Source organism: Scheffersomyces amazonensis (genome assembly GCF_036850825.1).
Source record: "Scheffersomyces amazonensis strain UFMG-HMD-26.3 chromosome Unknown RJT21scaffold_1, whole genome shotgun sequence".
Lineage (NCBI taxonomy): Eukaryota > Fungi > Ascomycota > Pichiomycetes > Serinales > Debaryomycetaceae > Scheffersomyces > Scheffersomyces amazonensis.
In genome coordinates, this window is record NW_027042741.1 from 271,700 (window position 1) to 295,946 (window position 24,247).

Genomic DNA, 24,247 nt, shown 5'->3' on the forward strand with positions numbered 1-24,247 from the left:
ATTTTGTCGTATGGAGAAGCAAATAATAGTCGTTCCTAGCTTTAAACTAGCGACTTCATAGAAATGTTTTTTTGTAGGCTACGAAATATTTCTACTTTACTCTACGATAAATTCTTGTAGATCTAACGATATTTCATTGCGAAAATGCCAATATATTATTATTATGGGCTACGAAATTACAATATACCAAGGAGCGAAAACAGTATGTTTAATAGAGCAACGGAATTACCTCTAGTATCCGACAGACACCACCACCACTTTGATGAAATAAGTATGTAATATTTATCTTCTACCCTCCCCCAGGTTACTCTTCAACATATCACCCTAGCTCATCGATGTTTTGTTCTTTTGCTACGTCGAGGAGGAGAAGGGGTTTGCCCTCGTGTGTTAATTTCATCAGTTGTTAGTGTTGTTCCCGTCGATGGTTCTTGATCTGATCTACTCTCGATTTCTCTTCTACTTGGCTCAACGATAGCTGATACATCGTTTGTATTCATTTGCCAGCTTCCACCTTCCACCGGTGATAGTTCAGATGGATCAATTATTTGTGATTCCTTTTTCTTAGAATCTTGATGTATATTCCAACGATTCTTCAACTCATTCAACGCATCACCTAATCGTGCCTTGTCCTTAAGTATAGCAGCTTCTAATTCATTATCACCATCCATATGATGTAATGTGTCATAGTTATTCATTTTACTTTGCCCGAAATCGAAAAACTTCACAGCTTTGTTACCTTCTGCATCATATGTGAACATAATGTTATCGGCATGAATATCTCCATGAGCCGTGCCAGACTTATGGAAGACATCCATCCCCTTTTTGGCAAGTTTTATGAACTCTTCGAGTTCCTCTTCATTTTTTATACTAAAGAGGCAGTCTTTAATAAATGATTCTAGTAAATAAAAGCCTTCATGACCTGGTAGTTGTAAATATCCATATGAAAATAGTTCAGGGATGAACTTCATAGCAGCCTTCTTCTGATTGCGTCTCCCTTTAGGAAACGAATAGTTGAAATCATTTTTGTGGGCCGTTCGAGTTTTTATACGTTGTTCAAAATTTTCTATGTTAGGCAAATTCCCATTTATCATCCTGAAAACTTGAAGTTCAGTAAGGAACATACCTAAACTGAAGCTATATGTTTTCTCAAAAGTATCGCGTGGTACTGATCCACGGATTTTGAAAGTTTGTATGGGATCATATAACTTGAGAAAGTATGTTTCATTCTTAAATTTAACCCTTCGAACTTGCGATAGGTATTCTAAGTTGTCATGGTCCGACTCGTTCCTTTTTATTCCTAGCTTGTCGACTTGGAATTTATCCAGTTTTCCGATTTGTGAAAACTGGACTTCATTTTGTTGGATTAGACCAAACAAAGTCCGACTGATCTTCACACCTTTTTCGGTTAAATATAATTTCTGCTCGATATTATATGTGGCACTTCGAAAACAACTGTTCCAGTCATTTCGAACCTCTTCATACCACATCTCCTTCAATGAAGAAACAACTTCAGATTCTACCAACAATTTATTTGAAAAATCTATACCAATATTCAACACAGCCTCGTCTAGCTTGGATAAATAATTCGTCAACAAACAGCATAATAAAAAGCCTAAATTATGATTCCCATGATGATCGAAAACCTGCGTATCACAGTCTATTGTGGACTTTACATATTTATCTCCTTCCAAGTTTTGCTTTGTAAGCTCTGGATGCGTCACCGAAATCACAACTAAGTACTCACAATCAATAATAAATGCAATCGCAGAATTATTATCCACCATTTGATGAATTGACTGATTAAATAAATTTATAAACGACTTTGTGGATTCAATATTTTCAAGTGACTCCTTTATGCCGTTCTTTTTTATTTCGATCGGTATGGTGTAGCTCTTGTCCTTGAAAAGGAAAGTAAGTGAAAAATCTGGTCTCAATTTGTTGGTGCCTGGAGTCTGCCTCTTGAGTTTTAACTGTAAATCTTCAAATCTTAGCTTTAGAAAATCTATGGTTGGTTGTAGATACATTGATTCTAATAGAGCAGATACAGAGGCTTCCTGCAACTCTAGATCATCGACAGACATAATGGGACGCCTTATGACACCCTTGATCAAAGTTTCATTTGTTACTTCTAGAGCTTGTGCGGTTTCCATATCTAGTTCTGTGAGGCTTGGCGTGGATTTTGGCTCAGCGACAGAGTAATCTTGAAGTGACTGGCCCGAAACTATATATTTTCCAAAACTTGTAATTGTACCTGAAGACTTCATTCCACCTAAATTCTTTTTCAAGCCTGGGAAAGTGATGGTGAATAAATAGGAAATGTTAACCAAGTTGTGTATGACTATTCTCCTATTAACTATCAACGGATCGGTAATATCCTGGCCTGCCAACCAATTGCTAACGAATTCATCCATCAGCCGTGCAACAATGGCAAAGTGCTTCAAGTACTCCTCTGCATTATCAGTGAAACTTCTTTGTAGAATTAGCTCAGGACTCTTCGTTTTGATAAGGATAGCAAAATTAGACGCCAAATACTCAAGACAAAGTTTGCTTATGTAGTGAGGGTCTTCATGATCCAAATGCTTTAGGAGACTTCTGCCAGAATCTCTAAAATATTGTATGCTACGTTCTGCATTTTCATCATCTAAGTAATCTACAGCACCAGAATTGATGCCTTCATGGACAAATTCACAACTTAAACTAACTATCTTCTTTAGCTCTGACTCCTGCAGAATGAGTTGTAAAGGTATATTTGGGGTGGTGGACTTGTATCCCGGGAGTACTGGTTTGTGGAAGAACCGGTTGGAAGACATGATACTGCTATCGTCATATGCGTACCACGATTGTTTTTCGTATTCCTGATAATTTAATATTTCATCCAAGTTTTAAATTAATGTCTGATATTCGCACAAACACAACTAAGCTACCGAACATTTATATATAATTTTTATTTACTGCAGGGTTCACCTTAAGAGATCTTTGATAAGAATATATATTTATATTAAACATGGGTATGTATAATGCATATAGCATTCAATTGAGTAGATAATCGTATATTGAACTTATTTGAATATTTTGCAGACTCATTTCAAATTAATACTTGTAAGTCAAATTTTAATAATCAGATTATAAATTTTTCAATACTTCTATACGACATGCAGCATTTGTAATATTCAGTTAAATGGTAAATATAAAAACAAATATGTTTCCCAAATGTGTCCATGCCATTAGTACTCTCTGAGTCTATTTGAGTATCAAGATGACAATGAAAGTATTTACATATATTTGGTTCTTCTTATTGGCCTTTTCCTTTGCAATTCCTACAACACCTCCAACATTGCCTCCAACAGTACCTCCCACAACTTCGTCTTCTTCCCAAGCTGAGCCGTTGTCTTATATATCTAATAGTTACTCTCCACCATCTTCTTTATCATCTTCAGAATTTTCATCAACCTTAAGTTCGTCAGAATTTTATTCATCAACCTTAAGTTCGTCAGAATTTTATTCATCAACCTTAAGTTCGTCAGTATTTTATTCATCAACCTTAAGTTCGTCAGTATTTTATTCATCAAATTTTAGTTCTTCCACATTTCATTCATCCACTTATGGATCATCGTCACTCACTACATCTGGAGTTTCTTCTCTGTCCCCTACATCAACTTCTGTTACATCTTCAACCATTTCTACAACTTCAACCACGCCTACAACTTCAACCTTTACATCCAGTTCTATAGTTTGTGAACCAACTGATTCTGTTTACTATGTTGCATCATCTGTATCTTTTTATTTGTTTAATACTTTGGAATCACGTTTTGCGTTCGGGGGAGGCGAATTCCAGGATGCTGGTTATGTTTTGTTTAATATTGATTTATTGACAGGGACTTTGTCATATATTCCAGGACCAAGCATTCCAATGAGTGAAGTTTATGGTGATATTTTTTCAATGAAGATGCACTGCTTAATTCCGGTTTTGGTGTTGAAGAAGTCGGTTCAAATAAATTATTATCTTATTTGGGACAAACCCTGTTCTATGAATGTGGAGAGCTTATTACCACGGAAGACACTGGGGGTTGTGACACAACGACTCTTCAGTTGATTGATTCTGATTATCTGTACGTTTATGATGGTCCAAATTTCTGTTCATCATCTTCCTTTTCCTCATCGTCATTTTCCTCAGAGACGTCTTCCAGCTCATACCCTATTTCATCTTCAAGTTATGAACCTTTCAGTTCAGTATATACCTATTCTTCTAGTGACCAGTTCAAGTCGATATACTTGTCTGGTTCCTCCAGTTCTTTGGCAAGTTCTTCTAGAACTAGCTATACTATATCGACTTCCAGCAATTACTTGAGTAGTGAATCTTCACCTTCAGCTTCATCATATTCTACATTACCATCATCTTCAATATTTTCAACTGCATCTTCATCTACTATTTTTTCACCCTCATCATTGACTTATTCGTCGTACAGTACTGTAAGCTTCACTTCAGATCTGATGATATACAGCGGGTCACTAATGGGATTTGCGCTCGATGTCGATTCTGTATTAGTGATAAGAATATTATCCTCCACAGTAGTCGATACGGTAGTGAACCCTGAAGATGGGACCATCAGCAAGGAATTGGATTACGAAATATTTTTATTGGATCACAGCTTCCATTATCCAATGATAGGCCTTATCTTGAGTGCATTCCTCAATAATTATTTCAAGACTACGGCTTCCGATTCTGCTAAAGTCACTAGAGAGATAAGAAGACAATTAAGAAGCGAGTCTGAAGAACTTGAAGCATCCAGACAAAGCAAAATAGAATTTGTGAAAATGCAGTACCTGAAACAGTTTGGGGATTTTGATACCGCAATAGGAGGATATATTAATATAGAGTTCCCAAACTTGTTTATTGAAGAAACGTCCTATGACGAAGCATGGGCTCTTGCATTGATAGAGACATTTACTTCTTCGGGTTTTCAAATAGAGAAGGGGCTGCAATTGACCGACAGTGAAGATATCGTACATCAATTCAAAGGTAAATTAGATGGTAGAAGTGGTACTTTATTTGTGTACAAAGTATCGTATTCCAATGATGAAAATGAAGACTTTTATAAGTTGCTTTCTATATCTCTTAATAAATTTTTAAGCCATATGGTGGAATGTGTTTCCAAATTTGGTAAGTATAAGAAAGCGCCATATACGGATACATACTTAGATAGTGTCAATGATAATTTCAGATGTGCTTATTATGAAAGGGGGGATATAAGTGGATTTTCGTTACTACTATTTGACGATGCGCAGGAGCTTGATGAAGCAGATAAAGTTGAGGAATATAAAGGCGACCCAGAGAGTTTATTTAGTTTATTTGATCAAAGGAAACGTCGAAGGTTAATGTAGGATGATACTATTTGAAAGTACTGGATCTTATGAAAGAAGTAGGTTAGCTTTACGTATGAAAAGTATTAGTGTATTGGTTTATTTTGGGCGCAAAAAAGACTTGTTGGAATAATCTCTATTTTATGCCGCAAAAAGATGTTTTAAACAACCTTTCTCTAGCTCTGACTTTTGTATTCTTGAAATCTACATTAAATAAAAGACAACTTGATGCTAAACTGCGTGTACTTTTATGCGGCTATAAGTAGCCATACGCTAGAATATTTATCAATCAAATTGAAGAAACTGGGATTAACTTTTAAATAAAAAACATATAAACTACGTCGTTTGAACGTATTATCAAAATCTAATTATAATAAAAGAACGACTAAATGCGTATTGTGCCTTGGCCCGAAGAACTTAAGTTTAATCAAGATCTCATCAAAAAATCAATCAAATCTTTGGTAAAGAATTACAAAGATCCAACGTTTCTACTCTTAGACGAAAAACGAGACTCTGAGGAAATTAAAAATTGGAAAGTCGAACTTGAAGAGTTAAAGAAAGAGATCTATGCTTGCAAACATGGTAGAGTGTATAAAAATAGAATAAAATTGGTGTTCTTACTTTCCTGTTTCCCTTTTATAAGTTTGAGGAATGAAGAATTAACATTGGATCGCTCATATACATCGTCTCCTCAGTTTGTCCAAGACCTAAATGATATCATCTATCGAATTATGGGTCGTCTATATCTTCAATGTCCATCAGAATCTACTAGATTTGTTGAAAAGATATTCTCTTTGACATGTTTTTTTAAATTTCCATTTCCCTCCGAACAACGTGTTCCTTACTCAAAATACTTAGCATTTCCTAAACAATTTGGTATTACCGAAAGAGATAAAAAGAATGATGAAGCAAATTGTCCATCTACAGAATTCACATCCACCTTCAATGAATTTAATCCCAAACTTCATATTCAAGCAAAAAAGCTTGCGGTTCCTGATTTAGGATCGATTATTAAGAACCTTAAAATTGATGTACATACAATAGAAACAACTCGTATATTGCAACTCTACGCTGGAGCCGGGGGAGGCGGGGACATTACTTGTGATTTCTATCCTCAATTTATATTTTTAATTTTCCAACCCATCCAACACCTATTAAGATACTACTATCCAACTTTTAATTATAAACAAACTCATGGAATAGAATTATTTCCTACAGTTCAACCACCTACCTTTATTTTCACAACAAATGACCATATTGTGCCTGTGATTATGCGTTACACAGGACTACATAAGAATTTCAATAAAGCTAAACGACATAAAGAGATATTTTCAGTGTCGGCAGATGTTAGACGACTTGTCAACGAGCTTTTATATCTGATGATATATAGCCGGTCATTAATGGGATTTGTGCTTGATGTTGATTCTGTATTAGTCGTAAGACTATTATCATCCAAAGTAGTTGATACGGTAGTGAACCCTGATGATGGAACCATTAGCAAGGAATTAGATTACGAAATATTTTTATTGGATCACAGCCTCCATTATCCAATGGTTGGCCTTATCTTAAGTTCGTTCCTCGATAATTATTTCAAGACTGCTGCTTCCAACTCTGTTGAAATCACGAGAGAGATTAGAAGAAATTTAAGAAGTGAGTCTGAAGAACTCGAAGCATCCAGACAAAGTAAAATAGAATTTGTGAAAATGCAGTACCTGAAACAGTTTAAGAACTTTGATACCGCAATAGGAGGATATATTAATATGGAGTTCCCAAGCTTGTTCATAAAGCAAGAATATTATGATAAGGCATGGGCTCTTGCATTGATAGAGACATTTACTTCTTCGGATTTTCAAATAGAGAAGGGGCTGCAATTCACCGACAGTGAAGATATCGTACATCAATTCAAAGGTAAATTAGATGGTAGAAGCGGTACTTTATATGTGTACAAAGTATCGTATACCCACGATGAAAACGAAGACTTTTACAAGTTGGTTTCCGTATCTCTTAATCAATTTTTAAAGCATGTGGTCGAATGCATTTCCAAATTTGGCAAGTATAAGAAAGAATGGTATAATATTAAGAACTTGAAAACTGTTAATGATAATTTCCGATGTGCATATTATGAAAGTGAGGATATTAGTGGATTTTCGTTGCTATTATTCGATGATGCGCAGGAACTTGGTGAAGCAGATAAAGTTGAGGAATATGAAGGTGACTCGCCTATTTTATATAACGTTTTAGGCAATCAAATTGAAAATAAACGTCAGAAGTTAATATGAACATTGAATTGTTATATAAGCTAGTAATCCTTACTACATAATGATTTTGAGGCACGGTTACTTGAAAAAAAAAGAGATTCTGGTGAAGCATTATGAAAAGGCTCTAATAGATTATTAGGTGATATATACGACTTAATGGATATTAATTTAAATATAAGTTTACAATGGAATTAAGGGTTGGGAATAAGTAGGATTATTTTAATATGTTCATGAAACTATTTGAAAGTGTTTGATATTATAAAAGAAGTAGATTAGCTTTACATAGGAAAAGTATTTAAGTATGTATATTTTGGGCGCAAAAATGGCTTCTCTATTTATGCTGCAAAAAAAAAGGCTATTCTTCCTTTAACTTTGACAATTGTAGAATTGATTACACTTACTTTATAATTTTATTCATTTTATATTTGGTAGTACCGAACATAGTCGTGATTGGATTGCATGTACTTCTATGCGATAATAGGTAGCCTTGCTTTAAATTTTTCTCAGTTGAAAAAGTTAATATCATGTTGTTTGACCATTTTACCAATATATCTAAAGAACCGCTACATCATGCGTGCTTGGCCCGAAGAACTTAGGATCAATCAAGATCTCGTTAAAAAGTCGGTTGAATCTTTGGTTAAGCATTACAAAGACCCTACGTTTTTACTTTTAGACGAAAGACGAGACTATGAGGAAATTCAAAATTGGAAAGTAGAAATTGAAGAGTTAAATAATGAAATATATGCTTGCAAATATGGTAGATTGTATAAAAATAGAATCAAATTGTTATTTTTACTTTCATGTTTCCCATTTATAACTTTGAAGAATGAGGAATTAACTTTGGATCGTTTGTATACAACATCGACTCAATTTAAGGAAGACCGACAAGCTATAATGGATAGAATTTCAGATGAGTTTTTTCGTTATTGTTCACGAGATGCTATTACTTTTGTTGAACACACATTCTTATTGGCTTGTTTCTTGAAATTTCCTTTTGCCCCTCAGATGAAAGTTCCTTACTCAAAATACTTGCAATTTCCTAAACAGTCTGGCATTACTAAAGGAGATCTAATGAATGCCGATGAGTTATCTACAGAATTCACACACTCTTTCGATGAATTTAATCCCAAACTTCATATTAGAGCCAAGAATATTGAGATTCCTGATTTAACAGTGATGATTAATCAACTTAAAATTGATGTACGCGCGATAGAACGAACTCAAATAATACGTCTTGACATTCTATCTGGAGATGGGGATATCAGCACCTATCCATGTGTTGCATTTAAACGTGGATGTTTTGACCCCATCAAAAAGCTATTAAGTTACTACTTTCCAACTTTTGAATTTAATGGAACTTGTGGTATAGAACTATTTCCTACAGTTCAGCCACCACCCTATAATTTCGTAGCCAATAACCATATTGTGCCTGTGATTATGCGATACACGGGAATACATAAGAATTTCAATAAAGCTAAAAGACATAAAGATGTATTTTCAGTGTCTGAAGATGTCAGAAGACTTGTCCACGAGGTTTTATATCTGATGATATACAGCGGGTCACTAATGGGATTTGCCCTTGATGTGGATTCTGTATTAGTGATAAAACTACTATCCTCCACAGTAGTCGATACGGTAGTGAACCCTGAAGATGGGACCATCAGCAAGGAATTAGATTACGAAATATTTTTATTGGATCACAGCCTCCATTATCCAATGATAGGCATTATCTTGAGTGCATTCCTCAATAATTATTTCAAGACTACGGCTTCCGAGTCTGCGGAAGTCACTAGAGAGATACGAAGACAATTAAGAAGCGAGTCTGAAGAACTTGAAGCATCCAGACAAAGTAAAATAGAATTTGTGAAAATGCAGTACCTGAAACAGTTTGATGACTTTGATACAGCAATAGGAGGATATATTAATATGGAGTTCCCAAGCTTGTTCATAAAGCGAGAATATTTTGATCAGGCATGGGCTCTTGCATTGATAGAGACATTTACTTCTTCGGATTTTCAAATAGAGAAGGGGCTGCACTTGACCGATAGGGAAGATATCGTACATCAATTCAAAGGTAAATTAGATGGTAGAAGTGGTACTTTATATGTGTACAAAATATCATATACCCATGATGAAAACGAAGACTTTTACAAGTTGGTTTCGGTATCTCTTAATCAATTTTTAAAGCATGTGGTCGAATGCATTTCCAAATTTGGCAAGTATAAGAAAGAATGGTATAATATTAAGAACTTAAAAACTGTCAATGATAATTTCCGATGTGCTTATTATGAAAGGGATGATATCAGTGGATTTTCGCTACTATTATTTGACGATGCGCAGGAGCTCGATGAAGCAGATAAAGTTGAAGAATATGAAGGTGACCCACCGATTTTATTTGATTATTTTGGCAATCAGATTGAAAACAAACGTCAAAGGTTGAAGTGAAGAATATGTAATGAGTTATTTTAGACTTGGTATATACTTGCTGTACAACTGTTTTTTTGTTTGAGACGATACCTATGACTTAGTTATATATTGCATTTAAATAGATTGATTTAACTTTTATACATGCACTGAAAATCTTTTAGGGAGCGCAAAAAAATCCATAGCCTAGAAATATTTCTTTCCACAGTTGCGACATTCATCTTAAAAATATTGTACATACAAACCCTAACCGATTCATATACTATCGTTATCTTTTGGTAGTTGGGCAACATATTATATTCTAGGACTAGTTATATAACTTTAGTCTTACTACGTGACACTACGTATATATTTGTATACTAGTTGCTACATCATTTTGTAGGTTTATATCTACTGCTTGGGTTACTTTCGAGTCGGATATTGCTCTTAATAACCAATAGGGTTATTAACTAATTTATAAATTAATTTTCAACACCAATTAATATTATAATTATCAACACCAATTAATATTATATTCAAAATGAAGAATAAAGAAGTAAGAATCATAAGTTTACTTGTATTAGATACTATATTCTTCTTATTGGAGGCCACTATTGGTTATTCAGTCCATTCATTGGCTTTAATTGCTGACTCCTTTCATATGTTAAATGATATTATTTCCCTTATAATTGCACTTTGGGCTGTTAGAGTTAAAAATACTAAACCAGCCGATGGGAAATATACTTATGGTTGGCAAAGAGCTGAAATCTTAGGAGCATTAATTAATGCTGTATTCCTTTTAGCTCTTTGTTTTACCATTGTTATGGATGCCCTTCAAAGATTTTTTGAACCTCAAGTTATTAATAATCCAAAATTAATTCTTATTGTTGGAGTGGCTGGATTAGTAAGTAATGGAATTGGGTTAGTTTTATTTCATGAACATGGTCATTCTCATTCTCATGGAGGTGCGGATGAAATTCATGATGATGATGAAACTCTTATTCAAGGTACAGATAATATTAATTTTAATGGTAATGGTTCAGTAAGTATTTATGAACATGGTCATAGTCATACTGGCTCTTCAACCAATGTTTATGACTATTTACCAGATACTGTTGTCGATAGATATAATGAGAATTCTCCATTAATCAAAACTGCTCTATTGAATAATCATGATCATGATCATGGTTCAAATGGTCATTCACATAGTCATGGAGATCATGATCATAATAATGGTCATCATGAAGATGTACCAAAAACTACAAAAAAGAGAAAATCAATGAATATGGAAGGAGTATTTTTACATGTTTTAGGTGATGCGTTAGGTAATATTGGGGTTATAATTACAGCATTAATTATTTGGAAAACAGAATATACTTGGAGATATTTAGCTGATCCTGCTACTTCCTTGATTATAACCTTAATTATCTTTTCATCAGCTTTACCCTTATGTCGTAAATCTTCTAAAATCTTATTGCAAGCTACTCCACCATATATTAATTCTAATTTAATTGTGGAAAATATTATTAATTTACCATTAGTTAAATCAGTTCATGATTTCCATGTTTGGAATTTAAATGAAGAAATTTTAATTGCGACTTTACATTTAGAATTGGCAGATAATTGTTATACCCCAGCTCCATCAGTGAATACTACCAATGATATTAATAATAATAATAATAATGAGATTTACCAAGAAGTTGGAAAAAATACTAATCAAATTGATAAAGTTGTGTTTTTGAGAGCTGTGAGTCAAGTAAGGAGTGTATTACATAAATTCGGTATACATTCAGTAACTATTCAACCAGAATTTGAAGATGGTGCTAAACCTTTGAATAAGAAGGCTAGTGCATATGGTAAAACTAATTTTTCTAACTGTTTAGTCGATGATATCGTAAAATGTGATACTGATAGATGTAAGTGAGACAAACAAACAAATAATCAATAAATTTCCTTGATTTTAAAGTGAAGAAATGGTTATTGAAAAATTTAAATAGAATGAATTATACACCTTTTATTATTTATATTATACATTACAATGTTTTTTTTTAAAATTAACTACCATTCTCCCAAAACTAAAAAATAATACATTATATACTACATAATTACGCAATTATCCAGAGATCCATTACCGGAAGGACGTGAATAAATTGAATTTGGAGCAGTGACTCCCTTTTTAGGATGACTTGAAACATTTGAAGGCATTCTTTTTGATGCTGTAGATGTAGTCGAATATTTATTGGATGCCATACTTGATAATGTGGTTCCACTACTTGTAGATGTACTTCTACGCATTGCTGGTGTTGGAGTTGATTTCTTTAAGATCGATGCTCTCTTCTTTTTATTCTTTTTAGATGAATCAGATCCAAATGAGTTAAGATAATCAAAGGAATCATCACCCATTTCAAAATCATCAGCTGTATTCTCATCGTCTTCTTCTTGTGTATGATTGTAGGTGTAGTTCGAGTCATGATTAATGGTATTTAAAGTTTCAATGGATTGTGTAGGTGAAATGACTGTTTTAGAAGTTAATATAGGTTTAATAGATGGATCATATTCCAAGACTTCTGATTCTTGATCAATTTCATTAGATTGAAATAATGATAATTGAGATGAAGTTTCACTTAATTGTTTAGAAGAAACTGAAGATACAGCTGAATAATGAGATGCTGAACTTGATGAAACTGACATATTAGTAGAATATGAATTAATTAATGGTGGTGGTGGTAAGAATGTTTCTCCATCTGTAATTATTATACTTTCAACTGCCAATGATGTAAGATATTTATCAGATAAGTATGCATCTTTACTATAATAAACCAAAATATTCAATAATTGAGCTATGAATCTATTAAATGATGATTGATTTTCAAGTACCATAATTGAATCATCAGGCATAGTGGAAATCACTGTTGATATTAAACAATCTCCGAATATTTGATAATCAGTTGATTCAAGGTTATGAACTCTTTGATTAAATTTTGCAATTCTAGTTATATATTGTAATGGTAAATTTCTATTATATTCAAGACAATCAACCATTACCGCCATTAAATCAATCATTTCAGGTACTTGGAAACCGGAAAGTATTATATCATATTCATTTTCTAAGAAAGAATGATCAGAATGAGTAGCATAGTATATATTTTCGCAAAGAATGTACTTGAATCGATTGTAATTGAAATCATTGTAAGAAAGAGTTATTGGTAAAGAAGTCCTACTAGTTTCTGAATTGAAACTAGATATAGATGATCTTCTAGTAGATATTGTTGATAAAGATTTCCCAGGATATATAATATCCAATGTAGTCCATAAAGCTTTGATACAACTAATTTCGTATTGAGTTAAATCGAAATCTGGACCATTGATCTCGATGTTGTTTGTAGTAGTAGTGATCTTATTAGAATTATTGTTTGTACTAATAGTACTGATCTTATGAGAATTATTGGTTATAGTGGGTTGGATCACACTAGACTTTCGGTGAACCATTTGATACGGGATATAATTTTCGGTAAGTATGGTGGATTAATAGACAATGTAGGATATGAGAGAACAAGGACAAGGACAAGAAGGTACTTTGATTAAATAATGTTAGAAACAAAACCAGACGGTTGATACCATTTATATTTTACCATAATTAGATAAAAGTCGATTTAGCCTAAGCCTGCTACATAGTTTTATAAGATATAAACCGAAGATTTACTGGGCCTTCCTATTGTTTCAATGCTTATGTGATACAATTACTTTGTGGTGTATGAATTTGCAGGTGCATGGCATGAATTAATTTAATTCAAGTGGTATTGTGATTCGTAATTGGTTGGGTTTTGTATTGGGGGGTCTAGATGGTTACGGGTTAATAGCGGGTTATTGGTTATTAGCGTTGTTCACTGGTGATAATAAAGTCAACTTAAACAACATCCCCAAAGTAGTATATAGATCGGATCCAAATATGGAGCTAGTTTATTGTCCATTCAGATTTGTGCAATATCATTACTAAAAGGGGAAATTTCTGGCAAGATCCATTCTCCGATATTTTTTTAGGCTTTTGCAGTCGCGATCTGAAAAATTAAAATTTAAATTAAATTACTGATGTTCCCCTATAATCAGTCCCTTGCTTAATTAGCTAATTAATTTTAACTAAAGTATATTAAGTGTGGTTGTCTACAGATAACAAGTTGTAGTTGTCGTCAACAAAGATAATGTTCAGTCCGTTGTTATCTTCATTTTCCAAATCTACTAGACACCGTGTGTGGCAACCTAATAAACTACCTATATCCCTGCCATTGTTCTCTATGCATATGCCCAATTTTTTTTTCTTTCTCAGCAACTTTCTCATCACTCGTAAACTTTCCGTAGTTATAGACAGGTACGTCGGAGCCTAGGCAACGGTAAGTTGTCATACATGATGATTCAGTATCACTACCAGCAACAAAATCCGGTTGAACTTGGATCTAGTTTCATGTCCTGCTCATATTTATAACTAATTTTTCTCTCATACTGTGTTGGTACATTTATTTGTCTGTGTCAAAGGTACAGAATGCTTGGTAGTGTAGTGAGGTTGTCAAGTAACATTCTCGGTCGCTAAAAAAATAAATCTTAGCTCAATTGCCGTTTACAGGAAAGGTGCTATTACCGAATCGGGTAAAATTGACCTTTTTTTTGCGCAGGTAGGTAGAGTGGCTGCCAACAATTAATGATTCAAATGTTGCGTCTTCACTTCGTACCTGTTACAATGTCAATTAGACGATGTCCAAAAATAACTGTCATGTATTTTGATAACATAATAGAATCACTAGTTTACACATAATAATAAACAATAACAACGATAACGATAAGAAACTACTAAATAATTAAAAGAAAAGAAATAAACTGTCATAATGAACTGAACATAATAGATTTGATAAGAAAGAAGAAGATTATGTCTCTTGTAGAATACTATAATTGGTTTGATGCTTGTAAGCAATCATTAAAAAGAACCATTAACCCTCTTCAATAAATCAAAACCTCACATACGTTAATCCCTTCAAGAGGTAAAAGCTTCTCCAGACTTTCTCTATTAATTGTTCAGTTCTCTTTTTTAAATAACGTCTAACATAATAAGAATATATAACCAAAATGAAATTAAACCAAGGGGTATCATACGTATAGTTTAATGAATTAAAATGTACCATAGTCAAAAGATACTTAGATATTATGACCCTTTCTGACCAATTCCAAGTTGTATGGTATGGCTTTAACTTGATATTTAGCTCCCTTCTTGCTTTTAAGTCCATGAACGTAGTAATGTGGTTCTTCCTTCTTCTTTCTGAAAATTGAAAACCCTGAAATTGATGAACTTTTGGTTTCAACAGAATTAATAGATGCTGCGTCACTAACTACTGATGGACGTGACATGGTTGAATTGGCACTATATAACGAAACTGAACTCTTCTTTGGCTGGATTGATGAAACTTTTCTTACTGGAGGATTTGAAACACTAGCTACAGAACTGGATCTAGTACTTGAAGTCTTTAAAGAGCTGTCGCTCATAACGGAATTGGTAGTTGAAATAGATGACGTAGAAGATTTTGAACTAAAAAGTGAAGACATTCTTTGTTTAAATGATTTCTTTTCCTTTACTGGTTCAATAACTCTCGAAGTATAATTTAAACCTTCCCTTTTGGTTGCTTTAGAAGCAACTTGTTGACCGGAATGGAATGAATTAATCAAATCGAATGAATCATCATCATTAAACCTGGTTCCAAAATTATATGGAGAGTCGAAATTTCTTGGCAATGAAGTTGTAGTTGAAGCTCTGTATTTGTATTGCTCACCAAAGTTAGCAGTTGAAGACATAGCAATTGTCTTAGTTGTAGGCTTAATGACAACATTCTCAGGTTCATTATAGCCCAACGTTTCCATTTCCTTCTTTAATACAAATGAACTTCTCATAAAGCCTAAAGAAGCTCTATTTGAATAGTGATCTCCATTCCTTCCCATTAATAATGATGGGGTAGAAGAACAATAACTTCTATTGTATATTTGAGCTGGCAAAGTTTGTTGATTCGTAGTAAAGCTATTCTTACTTTCAGTTGAAGAAACTGAACTTTGTCTTGGAGCTGCAGAAGCTGTAGTACGACTATTATTCATCTTGAATTTATTCACAAATGGTGAGTTATTGGCTGATTCTGTACCTGAACTTATTGATGATTTATAATCACTATTATGAAGCGATAAACTTGATGATCTTGAAGAACTGTCTTCATCAGTAACAGATTTATTGCTTTCATCGCCATAATGTGACGAATTATTGTCATCATCTCCATATTTAGAAGAAGCATTATCATCATCAGTCTCAACTATTGGGGCTAAACCTTTGAGGCCGAAACTATTGTAGTCAAAAGTACCTCCAGTTAATCCACCTCTACTTAATGATCTTTCTGGAATGGAAATTTGAGGTTCAGCATTAGTAGGAGAATAAGATTCAACTCTGTCTCTAGCACCACCCAAGTGCTTACGCATAATTTCAGCTTCTTCGTTTTCATCAACTTCTGAAGATTCTGGTGATGAGATAGAAATAGAGTGTGATCTTCTGTGTCCATTCTTACTTCTTGGATCAAACTTTTCTAAAGGTTTAATTTCTACTTCTTCTTCTTCATCAGAAGAAGATAATGCTGCCATTTGTCTTTGTTTCTCCAATTTAGCAACTAAAGAAGGAATTTCTGGTAATTTCTTATTGACTGAAGGTTTTGTTGGAGTCCTGATTTGTTGTTTAATTGGTTCAGGAGATTGTTCAAACTTAGGTTCATCAATGTGAATCTCTTCATTGATTGATGAAGCAGAAGATGTAGCAGCACTTCTTCTAACCTTTCTTGGATCGAAAGGAGTTGAAGGTGGTGTAACAAATGGAGTGGAGTTTGCAGAAGATAACATTGATCTCAAAGCAGAAGACATGTTTGATGAGGCAGCCGTTGCAGGCTTTTGGAATTTAGGAATATGTTGTGGAAGCTTTACTGAAATTGGTTCTGCATCAGGAGTTTGAAATTCAACACTTCTTCTGAAACCTTTGTACTTCTCATTACTGTTTAAGTGAAATTGAATTGAGGAAGTTGGATCTAAAATTGTATTAGGCTTAGATGTTCTTGGTTGTGGTTTTTGAATAACAATTTGAGGTTCTTGAATTTCATAATTTTGGGGTCTCTTTATATTCAATGGAGCAATATTTTCTTCTTCTGGTTCAGATTCAGTTTCTGGCTCAGCTTCTGGTTCAGCTTGAGAGCCTTCTTCTTTATCACTTTCGGTGTATTGTAATAAACAATTTCCAATAAAGATATATAATTTCACCCAAGCACTTTCAACTTCAAATGAAATATTTGGTAAATATAACTTAATTGTTGCAATAAGTGCTGGACCCATGTCTTCCAAGTATGTGAGAGCTTCATTACAAAATCTTTCATTTTCAACAGTAAATTGAAACATGAATTCATTCAAAGTTTGAGGTTCGTTAGCATAAGTGACAACAAAATTTAACATATCACCGAATACTGAGATATGATATTTTAACATAGAATCATCAGAAAAGCTGGCTCTAAGCTTTCTATTTGAAGCAATCATGTGGGTGAATAAATTGGCTACAAAAGAGTCTATTTGAAAGTTACTCTTTCTTTCCACAATAGTCCACGATGTCTCAATATTCATGAGCTCAGAAGCTCTAAATATTAATTGAGCAGACATTCTGTTGAATCGGCTGGAACTAAATTAACTAAAACCTTTGGAAATAACTATTTGTGTAAATGTATGTAAATTTGGTATAGTAATAAGTAAATTTAATAAATAAGAAAATAGAATTGATAACAATTCCTCAAATGTCATGAATTTTCATTCCTTTTATATATATATCTGTGAATTCCTTAATTTGTATCATCACTTTGCTATCAGATTAGCTTATTCTGAAATTACTCTATTAAGAAACCTTCTTTGAGGAGATTCGAATTTTGCAGTTAAATTATTCAATATCAATTCCTAATTAGGAAATTCATAGAAGCTCACGAGTAGTACCATTTTAGGTAATTGATTGGGTTGTATGCAGGCACGCAACTTATTTGGTACATTCTGAAGGAGCTTTACCTAACTACGAAGTTACTTAAAGTAGAAAACCCATGCTATGATTAACAATTTTGATTTATTGCATTAATAGAGTAATACTGTGATTGAAATTAATTACAGAGTGCATCCAAAACAGAATGTTGAAATAATTGTGAATTTTTTTTAATAGTTTAGTAATGTATGTAGACTTTTACTTCTTCTGTAAATTCTTAACCCAACATACTCCATTAAACCATATTATCGACTATCGACTATCGACTATCGTATGTGCCAATATTTAGTAGTAACTATGTATGTATTTATATAAATCATACATCTATGAAACAACTTGTAATTCAACTCTGTTGGAGCAGATAATTTTGAAGAATCGAAGCTTTGACGAAATGGTGCACAAAACCGCTTTAGTACTAAGAAAAATTGTGAAGAGTCGGCTTGATTCGAAAGTTGTACTTGTAGTAGTAATAGAAGCTCTTGTAAATATCAGGTCAATATGGTACCGCGGATACTTCTAACGCAGTATCAACCGAAGTATTTAAGCAATAGTGGATATACTTCAGTTAGATACTTATTTCAAAAATTCAATAGTCGAGCTAAGAAACAACTCGAAAGCTTTAATAGTAAAGAGGAACCATTCCATCATGAATATTCTATACGACCTGATACATATGCATTTAAAGTTAGAAATGAAACTGGTATACGAAGTAAAATAGAAAATAATGAAAATGATAATGGAATCCATCCTCATCAACAAAATGAATTGAATGAAGATAAGAAATTTAATCCTATAGATTTCATTTATAGATATTCAACTAATTATCCATTTGGAAATAAATCACCTCAACAAGTATATAATGAATATCCTCGTACAAATTCAGATACTTTAGCTAGATTAAAAATTAGACCAAAAGGAGTGAAATTGACTACATCTAATTTTATTGAAGATTCACTTTATAATCCAAATTATGGATATTTTTCTCATCAAGTTAATATTTATCAACCTGATAAACCATTTGATTATAATAATATTCAAGATATTGATGAATTTATGGAAACTTGGAATCAATCATATGCTAAGTATGAGCATATTGAAGCACCAAATCCTGAACCAATCCAACAATTACCTTCAAAATCTCAATTACTGTCTACATCTAAATATGTTAAAAGAGCTCAATTAATTCAAAAACAAGAAGCTGAAGCTGCACCTCAAGAATCAAGATGGTCATTACAATTATGGCATACCCCAACAGAACTTTTTCAACCTTATTATGGTGAAGCAATTGCTAGAAATATATTAGTTAATTATAAATTAAATGGTAATTATCCTTATGAAGATTTAATTATTTATGAAATGGGAGGTGGTAATGGTACATTAATGTGTAATATATTAAATTATATTAAACAAAATCAACCTGATGTTTATTCTCGAACTCAATATAAGATTATAGAAATTTCAAGTCAATTGGCTGTAAAACAATTAAAGAATGCATTAAATAATAAATTAATAGATAATAATCTTGATACTTCTAAATTAGAAATCATTAATAAATCCATATTTAAGTGGGAAAAAGTTGTTAATGAACCATGTTTCTTTATTGCTTTAGAAGTATTTGATAATTTTGCTCATGATATAATTAGGTATGATAATATTACTGGTCAACCTTATGAAGGTCAAGTATTAATTGATAAAAATGGTGATTTTTATGAATTTTTTACTCCTGAATTAAGTTATTATTCAGATGCTTATTTACATTTACGAGAAAATGGAGAATATTCAGTATTAAAACAATCAGAAAGAATGGTAGGTAAATGGGAAACTTTTAAAAGTTTAATTCCATTATTAACAGATAAAGATAAAATTCATCCATTATTACATTCATCATCAAAATTAAGATGGCAAAATTCTTTATTCCCATTTAAAGATAATCTTACTCCACCAGAATTTATACCTACAAGATTATTACAATTTTTTCAAATTTTAAAGCATAAATTTCCTAATCATTCTTTAATTAGTTCTGATTTTCATTATTTACCAAAAGTTATGAAAGGTAGTTATAATGGTCCTGTAGTTCAAACAGTAGTTAAGGATAAAACAGTTGATGTTAGTACTTATATGTGTTATCAAGGACTTTTCGATATAATGTTTGCTACTGATTTTGGAGTTGCAGCTGATTTATATCGACAAGTAACTGGAAAGATTGCTAGAGTTGAATCACATAAACAATTTCTTGAACAATGGGCTGATATTGAAGCAACCACTACCAAGGCTGGAGAAAATCCAATGTTAGATTTTTATAAGAATGTCAGTTTTATGGTTAGTTAAATTATAGTTTTAATTATTGAATCTATCAATCTAATTGTAAATAAAATCAATAATGAATTACATGTATATAAAAATTGATGAATTTTTCAAATATATTTATATTCCTAATATATCTATTAAACATAATACACCGTTCATATAGTACGGAAGAAGTGAACCTTTACCAGATATTTGAACAAATATGCAAACCTAAACCATTCAATAACTATTAATGATTAAATGTTAATTATTTATTAATTATCAATTATCATTTTAACATTCTCTGAATCTTGAATCTTAATTCTTTTAGTATCAACTGAATTAAATTCTTCAGTTGGTTCTTCAATTGTGCTTTGTGAACTTGTTCGTATTATATCTGATTCACTTTCTTCTTGTGTCTTTGATAATTCCTTTAATTGTTCTTCTTCTGCTCCAGCAACCCAATCTTCTGCCTTAACCAATTGTTCATTTAATACATTTGTTAACTTTGCAATCATTTCTAAAGATTCCTTAGCAAAAACAATAATTCTATCATTGGCTTGCTTAGCTGATGTGCTATTGGCAATATTGCTTTGTTGAAATGAATTGGGTAAATTCAATATAATATCTCTAATAGTTGATTTTAATTCGTTATCTTCAGATGTATTACTTGAAACTGGAGTTATTGTATCGGTACTTAATGAAGAGGGTCTGAAATTGGAAATAAGACGAATAATCTTTTTTACAGTTGTAACTATTTCAGTTTTGGTTTGAAGTGCATCATCTGTATTTTCCAATTCAGGAGATGGTTGTTGTTGTTGTTGCTGCTGCTGTTGTTGTTGATGTTCAAGTTCAATTCTTTCACGTTCAGACTTAACATATTCTTCTCGAGCAGACACTTTCTGTTGTAAAAAAGTAACTTTATTGTTTATACTATCATTAGCAAGTCTCAAAATATGTAAACAAAATTGTATTCTATTTTTTGTTTCAAGAGAGACAGATAATGAATTATGATGGCTACTAGTTGAAGTTCTTCTTCTCTTCGTTGAATTAACTTCTGATGGTGTAGAGCCTGATGATGAAGGTGATGCAGAAGATGATGACTTCAAATCCTTCTTCTTCTTTTTGGCTTCCAAATTTTTTAAATGTTTTTGATGTCTAGTATTAAGATTATCTTCAATTTTAGTTACTACTGGAATTGCCGTCTTTTCTACAATATCAGCAGCATATCCAAAAGATGCATAATTTCTTTTTGTACTTTCATAATATTTAACAGCATTTGTAACCAAAGGATGTTTAGAAACTTGATTAACTCTTGTAACTAATGGATGTAAAGTTGTTGTATTTTCATGAGTAGGTTCTTTTGGAGTAGCTAATTGTCCATCATCACTACTAGATTCAGTAGTTGAAGAATTAGGAGGAGTAACACTTCTATTTAATTGAGTTAATGCTTCAGCAGCAGATACTAAATCTTCATCATTTCTTCTTAAATGAGGTGAATTGGCTCGACTAGTAAATCTTGGAACATTCTTATCAATATTTGCTTGAGAATGTTCATAAGTTGGAGGAGGTGATGGTGATAGAGATGGAGATGAAGGAATAGATTGATCGTGAATTGGAGCACTAACCTTCAATTTATGATTAAATTCAGAAGGATTAATCTCAGACATATTGAGATAAGGACTATAAGGAATAGAAGATATCTTGAATTAGGTTAGTTATTATATAGGGGGGAAATGTCCAGTATTCAGTAATCTATTTAAATAATTTGAATTTATTTCACAAGATAAAATAATACCCACACTGTATAAATAAATAGATAGAAATAATAAAATTATTAATTAAGTATATGGGTCGATATACTCTTATATTATTATTATATTTTCAATAGCTGAGTTGACCCTTAACTCCCACTATTCGGTGATTCAGTCAATTCTATTTAACTATATATATATACTATTATATATTACAGAAATATTTTTTTGGGGCAGAATGAGTCGTGTGGGCTGGCAAATGATGTATTGCACATTGACATGCACATAGTGCCGCATGTGATAATTGTCCTAAATAAGTAGTAGCGCTTATTAAGATATATAAGGTGGAGTAAAATGAAAACGACGGATTTCAACAAATTTTTGTTTTAATTGTCATATGATTTCTTAGCGAATATATTAGATTTATTCGAATTTATTTATTTAGGATACACTTATTCTTTGTTTAAAGTTAGATTATTACTGGTCACGGTACTAACAATATTTTTAATTAGCTTATATCATCATTTGCTTATATTGAATCTCGGATTTGTAGTTGAATCTTGTAACCCATATTTATTAACAATGAGTTGAAGAAAGGATTTATTTTTATTTAATTATTCACTTCATTTAAAATAATACTTGAAGACCCATAAATTCTTTCTTCTTCTTCAATTTTACTCATTGAAACCCATCCTCTACCTTCGATAAATACCCTTCTAAATTTCTTCATAGTATTAAAATCATACCGTTGGATATCAGCATATGTATTGCCACATGCATTTGCAGTAGAAATCTTGTTTGGCGCGGCGAAGCTTATATTTTCCTTATCAGATTCCGTTGATATACATGACAATGAATTATTACAAATTCCACCTGCTTTATTGCGTCTCGATATATGCAAATAATTCTTTAGTGCATCTCTTCCCTCGGGTGTTGCAATATCAAAATTTAATTTGTTAGTAATTCCTTGGTTATTTTTTTCATCTGATCCTTTTTTCGCAACAATTTCGTTGGGATCTACAATAGCCATCGGAAGAGTGGAATGATCTGATTTATCAACATGGTTTTCAATAACTTTCTTTATATCTGTGCTTGAAATCTGTACTTGTGAGGCACTTCCTGAATCATTAAAGTTTTTACCATTTGATGTACAAGAATCAGAGTTTTGTGTTTCATTGGCATTACTTTTAGAAATATCTTCATCGTAATTTTGTAAAAAATCAGATTCTGATTCTATAATTTCAGAAACTCTTAATTCTTTATATGGAACTACTAAACTCTTTCGCAACATTTTTAAATCTTTTTTCAATATTAAATACATTTTGGCTAAAATATCGACATCTAATAACTTCTCTTCGTCTTTAGTTAACTGAATTTTCATAGATCTAATTTCATTTTTAGCTGTAGACATAATGCTGACAAGAGTTCTTATTCTTTCGTTATCATCATCTCTGATTTTCTCTAATTTTTCATTAACTTTGTTCATTTCACCTTGTTGTTGTGTTTGAACATCTTGAAGTTCTTTCTGCATTATTTGATACATAACAAAGAAAACTAATAGAAAAATCAATACAAATTTGAATACTTTTGGAATTACGTTAGCCTCACTTGTTTTCTGTAACTTCTTAATTTGATATACAATATCAATTTGATGAAAGCATGATTGGATATTAAGAAATAGTTCAATGTCATGGTTGGAACTTTCACAGGACTGTAAACAGCTATTTATCCAATAGGTTTATAGTTAGTCTGGGTTCATACAATGTTGAGAATTTGTATAACTTACTTTTGTAATTGGAAACGAGAAACAGAATCAATACTTGTCTTGACTTCATCAATCAAATCACCTTTGAAGTTATTGAAACATTCCAAACTATCATTAATATCAGAACATTGAATTAATTGTTCAAATGTGGATGTTTTGATGATTGTTGATAACGGATCGACACTACTCCTTCCAATCCAATACCTTAAATAAAAGCATATAAACCCGAGGAATACCACCAAGTAAACCCACCAGTTAGATTTATTACTTGATACTGAACTCCCCATAATATAATGAGTCTTATTTATAAAATATATCATTACAATTAATGGATATTGATAAC

At 32.3% G+C, this 24,247-nt stretch overlaps 11 protein-coding genes across 11 annotated transcripts; 5 read left to right on the forward strand and 6 right to left on the reverse strand. All coding sequences in view use genetic code 12, as the record gives it.

The window, feature by feature from the left end:
* Window positions 1–282: 282 nt before the first annotated feature.
* Window positions 283–3,033, reverse strand: RJT21DRAFT_6264 (uncharacterized protein). Its single transcript, XM_064885180.1, has one exon. It carries the CDS (start codon window positions 2,808–2,810, stop codon window positions 330–332), a length of 2,481 nt encoding a protein of 826 aa, XP_064740492.1. The 5' UTR covers window positions 2,811–3,033; the 3' UTR covers window positions 283–329.
* On the forward strand, window positions 2,883–4,292 carry RJT21DRAFT_6299 (uncharacterized protein). Its single transcript, XM_064885182.1, has one exon. The coding sequence runs from the start codon at window positions 3,257–3,259 to the stop codon at window positions 4,091–4,093; it is 837 nt and encodes a 278-aa protein (XP_064740493.1). The 5' UTR covers window positions 2,883–3,256; the 3' UTR covers window positions 4,094–4,292.
* Window positions 4,293–5,750: 1,458 nt separating this feature from the next.
* RJT21DRAFT_110919 (uncharacterized protein) lies at window positions 5,751–7,640 on the forward strand (the record flags this gene model as incomplete). Its single annotated transcript, XM_064879942.1, has 1 exon — window positions 5,751–7,640. The coding sequence occupies one exon, from the start codon at window positions 5,751–5,753 to the stop codon at window positions 7,638–7,640; it is 1,890 nt and encodes a 629-aa protein (XP_064740494.1).
* A 438-nt stretch (window positions 7,641–8,078) lies between these two features.
* RJT21DRAFT_110920 (uncharacterized protein) lies at window positions 8,079–10,064 on the forward strand (the record flags this gene model as incomplete). The annotated part of the gene is made up of 1 exon (XM_064879943.1): window positions 8,079–10,064. One exon carries the CDS (start codon window positions 8,079–8,081, stop codon window positions 10,062–10,064), a length of 1,986 nt encoding a protein of 661 aa, XP_064740495.1.
* A 386-nt stretch (window positions 10,065–10,450) lies between these two features.
* RJT21DRAFT_6274 (Zn(2+) transporter) lies at window positions 10,451–12,033 on the forward strand. Its single transcript, XM_064885181.1, has one exon. The coding sequence runs from the start codon at window positions 10,564–10,566 to the stop codon at window positions 11,944–11,946; it is 1,383 nt and encodes a 460-aa protein (XP_064740496.1). The 5' UTR covers window positions 10,451–10,563; the 3' UTR covers window positions 11,947–12,033.
* Window positions 12,034–12,119: 86 nt separating this feature from the next.
* Window positions 12,120–13,511, reverse strand: RJT21DRAFT_110922 (uncharacterized protein; the record flags this gene model as incomplete). The annotated part of the gene is made up of 1 exon (XM_064879944.1): window positions 12,120–13,511. One exon carries the CDS (start codon window positions 13,509–13,511, stop codon window positions 12,120–12,122), a length of 1,392 nt encoding a protein of 463 aa, XP_064740497.1.
* A 1,271-nt stretch (window positions 13,512–14,782) lies between these two features.
* RJT21DRAFT_6255 (uncharacterized protein) lies at window positions 14,783–17,791 on the reverse strand. Its single transcript, XM_064885179.1, has one exon. The coding sequence runs from the start codon at window positions 17,733–17,735 to the stop codon at window positions 15,207–15,209; it is 2,529 nt and encodes an 842-aa protein (XP_064740498.1). The 5' UTR covers window positions 17,736–17,791; the 3' UTR covers window positions 14,783–15,206.
* Window positions 17,792–18,572: 781 nt separating this feature from the next.
* Window positions 18,573–20,544, forward strand: RJT21DRAFT_6316 (uncharacterized protein). The gene has a single exon (XM_064885183.1). It carries the CDS (start codon window positions 18,598–18,600, stop codon window positions 20,425–20,427), a length of 1,830 nt encoding a protein of 609 aa, XP_064740499.1. The 5' UTR covers window positions 18,573–18,597; the 3' UTR covers window positions 20,428–20,544.
* On the reverse strand, window positions 20,389–22,402 carry OPI1 (transcriptional regulator). The gene has a single exon (XM_064885185.1). The coding sequence runs from the start codon at window positions 22,053–22,055 to the stop codon at window positions 20,661–20,663; it is 1,395 nt and encodes a 464-aa protein (XP_064740500.1). The 5' UTR covers window positions 22,056–22,402; the 3' UTR covers window positions 20,389–20,660.
* RJT21DRAFT_6319 (uncharacterized protein) lies at window positions 22,403–23,802 on the reverse strand. The gene has a single exon (XM_064885184.1). The coding sequence runs from the start codon at window positions 23,680–23,682 to the stop codon at window positions 22,750–22,752; it is 933 nt and encodes a 310-aa protein (XP_064740501.1). The 5' UTR covers window positions 23,683–23,802; the 3' UTR covers window positions 22,403–22,749.
* A 119-nt stretch (window positions 23,803–23,921) lies between these two features.
* On the reverse strand, window positions 23,922–24,224 carry RJT21DRAFT_110927 (uncharacterized protein; the record flags this gene model as incomplete). The annotated part of the gene is made up of 1 exon (XM_064879945.1): window positions 23,922–24,224. One exon carries the CDS (start codon window positions 24,222–24,224, stop codon window positions 23,922–23,924), a length of 303 nt encoding a protein of 100 aa, XP_064740502.1.
* Window positions 24,225–24,247: the final 23 nt, after the last annotated feature.